Source organism: Protopterus annectens, chromosome 9.part0 (assembly GCF_019279795.1).
Source record: "Protopterus annectens isolate FY-2018-M chromosome 9.part0, PAN1.0, whole genome shotgun sequence".
Classification (NCBI taxonomy): domain Eukaryota; kingdom Metazoa; phylum Chordata; order Ceratodontiformes; family Protopteridae; genus Protopterus; species Protopterus annectens.
The window spans coordinates 1,689,789,074-1,689,794,312 of NC_056743.1; the positions used below are offsets into that span (position 1 = coordinate 1,689,789,074).

General features: G+C 35.8%; 1 protein-coding gene across 1 annotated transcript; it reads left to right on the forward strand.

Annotated features, from left to right (window-relative positions):
• Positions 1–3,424: 3,424 nt before the first annotated feature.
• Positions 3,425–4,372, forward strand: LOC122810762 (alpha-1,4-N-acetylglucosaminyltransferase-like; the record flags this gene model as incomplete). Its single annotated transcript, XM_044082323.1, has 1 exon — positions 3,425–4,372. A coding segment is annotated over one exon (597 nt), but the record flags the coding sequence as incomplete, so codon positions are not given.
• Between the last annotated feature and the right edge of the window lie 867 nt (positions 4,373–5,239).

The window sequence follows — 5,239 nt, forward strand, 5'->3', positions numbered from 1 at the left end:
CTTAAATTTTTGGTCTGTTCCTCATAAAATGTGTAGTTTTCTGGCAAATTGCTGAGGCTTGAAGTCACTAAATAATGACACAATTTGAGTTTCAGACCTTATATCCTTCAGAAAATGCATGCTATCACAAAACCTATTATTCTAGCATTTTTTTGTGTTTATAAGAATGATATTAAAAATCTGTCCCTATTTCTGGGCCTTAGTTTCTCTGCTATTTTAGACTTGGTCCAGAATTCTTGTGCTAAGAGGTTGATAGGTATGAGCCATACTTTCTAATGAAGTCTGTCTATTATATGACATAAGCCCTCGATGAAATGAATTAGTCTTCCCCAGTGCTGTATCCATAATGAAATGATTATTGTTTTGTTGGACCACTAGATAAAATTAACAGGAACTTAACCTCAAATAACCTAATTTCTCTAAAAGAAAGAAAACAACTTATGATGAAAATATTAACCAATGCTAAAACTTCAATGAAGAGATAGTACTTAAAAAAATGATGTCTAAAGTCAGACCTTCACAGACAGTTATTAGACATGTGGTCTAGGACTCCATTGAAGACCCTAGCCCAATTTGCCAATTGCCCCAAACCATTATCTTGATCTACTGAGTCACATGACAGGCTGATAGAGACTGAGGGAATCAAACTCTAAATTACAGAAAGCAGCTCATTAACAACTGATAACTTAACTTTAATCCTCTGCAGCAGCTGCCAGACTGGTTAATGTATAAGCTTGTATCATATCTGGTACAAAGTATTGATTCACAAATGTAAAGAAGGAACAGGAAGTCTTTAACCAGAATGCCATTGATGACAAAGGCTCTACAAATTAATAACCAGTCTAGATCTGTGAAACTAGCTAATATGTCCAAATATTTTTTAGTCTGCTTATCATTCTGTCAGAGTGTTATAGACAGAACTGGTGACTAGGTTAAAAACAGCTGCAAGGTAAAGCATTTCAGCAGAAAAGTTGTAGTGATGGTTATTTGTCATGGAAAAGCAGATCCATTAATTCTGTGAATGAAAAATCAGAACTGTTAATAAATAACTTGAAGTAAGAGACTTTGGAGGCCATACAGACCAGCATGACTGCATTGCCTTGAAAACCTTAATTATCTCCCTAGGTTAAGAGAGGTGAAATTCTCACAAGCTGCTGTGGTAGCATAGAGGGATAAAACACTGACAACAGCCCAGCTGACCTGGGTTTAATTAGAAGCTCAGGAAACTGATGGAGCAGCAGGGGAGAGATATGGGTGCACTCATTGCAGGGGAGCAGTTAAATGGGCATTCCTTGTGGTGATTCCTGGTGGAGACTGGGGATGTCACACTGAGGGGGTATAGTCCAAAGAGGGGAAACAGTGTTGGACATGGATGATCTGCTGCTGAGTAAGGTGACTGCTCCATTTCACACCCAACCCTCAGACGTAACCACAAACATTGTACTGTGAGAGGGCCATAACAGGTAGATCTTATTTTAAAATACCACTGGCTGAATGTGATAGCCATGACCCCCAGAACACCCTAAGGTTCTGAGACCAAATCTAGTGATGTTGGGAAAGACCAGGGATGAAGCAGGGCCTATAAAGTGCTCTAAAAGAGGTAAGAAGGCTCATAAAGAATCTTATTAAATTTAATGAATATGTCAAGTACAGTACTGAAAGAAATTTAATTTGTTATTCATTAAAAAAGTTAATATCTTATTTACTATCTTTGTGAATGTTCTGACACAGGACATGCTAATATAGTACATAATAAGCATTGACATCTTAGAATTGTAAATATATGAGGTGCTACAGCTTTATATATGGGTACAACTGCAAGCTGGGATGTATGTAATGCGATGCCTTCCTTTCTGTCGATACACATATTAGTAAATCATTGAATGTAGGTGCATCTTACTTTGTCTTATTTCTTTATTCGGGCCTATTCTGATTATTCATGATGTAAAAGTATAAGATACTACATTGTTCATCTCATAAGATGTACACAGATAATACTGATGTCTTAAGTTTTTTTTTCCCAATTGATAACTGTATTCAAGTTTCTAAATTTTTTATGACGTACTAAACTAGCAAAAACTTCTAAGTCCCACCATAACTTCAGTTTCACACTATTTTAAGGCAAAAATGCATAGGAGCTGTTATGTTGGTTTGTGATGTATGGCATAATAGAACTTATCTTCAAAATGATGGTAAATCTCATATTAAGTGGACAGATTACAGAACATAAATGCTTTGAGATCATTTGCAAATATTTCCTTCAATTTGTGGTTCAGCTTTAGCAGATTAAACTCTGTGGTTAGATGTTAATTGACTAATGTAAGATAGCAATGCCTTAGCCAATACCTATCATGCCTTTTTGTTGCAGTTGCAATCATTCAAACATATCTATAGCTTTTGTATAGTTAAATAGTCTCTGTGTCGTATATAAAACATATTATGCCTACTAGAAGAGGTCTGCAAGGATCACAAACTCTCCATCAGATAAGAATCAGGTGTGGTGTGGCAAAAATTATGTCATTCAACAAGCAGAAGAACCCAAAACAATACTAATTTGGGATGGGAAAGGAAAGAAAGTTACTGTTCTAAAACAGAAGGTAATTGTGATTGAAGAGGCCTCAGTGATGTTTCACTAGACACTAGTGTCTCATTGAAGACACATATTACTGGAGTGAGAAGAGATATATCACAGCACATACTAACTGGTTACATTGTTATAACCAAAGTAGGAAGATTTTGCAACAGCTATACACATTGCTATGTCCTCGATCAAGAGCTTATATGAAAACTGCTAGACATGGTATGGGATCTTTCTGGTCCACTTTTGCTAAAAATGACAAAATACAGCATTGTGGGTATTTTGTACACCAAATGCATAGATACCACAGAAGTAATTATACAAATTAAGAAGGCAGAGGTTAGTGAAAAAACATGATGACAGAAAAGAGTGTTTAGATTTTCATATTTTCAGCAATAGTATATTTTGCTTTACATTAATGCATAATTATGTATTTGGTTAGTTATTTGGTTAGTTAGTTAGTTAGTTAGTTAGTTAGTTAGTTAGTTAGTTAGTTAGTTAGTTAGTTAGTTAGTTAGTTAGTATTGTTCTGCATTTAAAAAGGTGCCTTCTAAAGAGATGAGGTAAGTATGTGACTCATCTGGTATGTATGAATAAAATTATTTTCTGTAGTTTTGCAGTTGAATTCGACATGAGCTTGAGCCATCATTTCCTTCTTGGGTGATGTATGTATATATGGGCTTCAAAATTACATAGGAGCACTAAAAATCGTACTAATTTCCTTAAAGAAGCTGTCATATTAATTAGTTGCCTCTAGCTGTTTATATCCCTTAACCTTCCTTGCATCACTCTTCTTATATGTAAGTATAAAGAAAATAACATTTACATTATTTTATTTATTGTTTATTACAGGATACCATTTATAAAGAACCTTACTGGATTCAAACCACTTCAGATGGCTACAGACTTGTGCTTCTCTGGAAAAAAGGAGGGTTTTATTTTGACACCGATGTTATTAGCACTAAAAAAATACCTGAAGAAAATTTTTTGGCTAGTGAATCAAGTGATGCTGTCTCTAATGGAGTGCTTGGATTTCAAAAGCATCATTCATATATTATGGACTGCATGAAAGATTTTGTTCTGCACTACAATGGTAACATTTGGGGGTATCAAGGTCCTAACTTAATAACACGTATGATAAGGCAATCATGTCCCCTTCCACTCTACATCAAGGTACAAGATTTTAGATGTGATGCCAGGAATCTGACTTTCTTACATCCATCTCGTTTTTATCCAATTCACTGGTCAGTGTGGCAAAAGTACTTTGAAGTCTGGAAAGAAATTCCCACTTTTGAAGACTCCTATGGTTTACATTTATATAATTATATGAACCATAAAGCAAAAAAGCAGATTGTAGCAGGAAGCAATACCTTGGCTGAAAATCTGTTTATAAAGTACTGTCCAAGTACTTATGCCTTCCTAGTAAAGAAAGTAAAAGATTAAAAGTAACTGAACAACATGAATACTGATCACTGATTTCGGGACCACACTGTGGAACCAGCTGAGTTTTGTTCAATGAAAAATCATCATTACTAAAGACATAGTACTTGCATTTGAGTGTGTTAGTGTGAAAATTGTATCTGTTTGATTTATATGAATTTTACTAACATGTATTCTTTATTGGTTACAATGATTTCCTACACTGTATTAGGCAGTGATATATGCTGAAAAGGTAGCAGTATACAAAGAGAAGCAAAAGCTTTAAACATTAACAGAAACACTTGTATGCAAACAAATAATTGTACTGCAACAAAAGCAATGAAACAGGCAGAAGAACCATTCATTTAAATCAAAATTAATAGAAGCATTAAAAATAATGAATAATGTGAGCTATCTCAGAGTAATTTGTGTGTGCCGAATACTGTCATCTATAAATCAGATCTCACAATCATATCTTAACAGAACAAGATTCAGTGTCCTGCTGTGCATATCAAAGCTTTGCTTGTATATGGTTTGATGTTATGAACTTATGAATCTTATTTCTCCCATAGAACTAAGCATTCCCCCGGATTCTCAAAAGCTTCCACGAAGTGCAAGATCGGTGCAGGAGCTCAAGCAGGCAATATGTCTGCCGTGCGATCCAGGAACAGCCTGCAGGGGTGTGCATGAGATCTCCTGCACTAATCCTGCATGGACTAAGGCCTGGTATGCAAATCACCTCATTTGCAGGATAAATCTATGCAAATGAGGTGATTTTGCAATCCAGGAAGCTTGCAACAGTCCATGCAGGACTAGTGCTATCTGCAGAAATGTACTCAGTTAGTAATCAAGTACATTTTTGCAAAATCCAAAACAGAGCTATGACAGCTCCAAATAAAGGCTGCATATCATGTAGCAAGCATGCCAATGGCCAAGTATAAGGCCATTGGCATTGCAGACATAAAAACAAATAAAAAAAATCAACTTTTATTTTTTTTTAGCCGATCTCCGCTGTTTAAGCTGAGGGCAGCGGCTCGCAAATGGGATTGGGGGAAAATAACAAAATGAACCTAAATTAAGCATTCAAACTAAAATCAGTATTCTGCCATGTAAGTCAATGGCAGGCAGAAGACAACATGGCCAGTGAGTAGTGGTTGCTAAGGGGAGAGGCTCAGTGTGAGACATGTAACTATGCATTAGCAGGCAATCCTATGCAAATGAGGGGAAGGATAGTGAATCCCA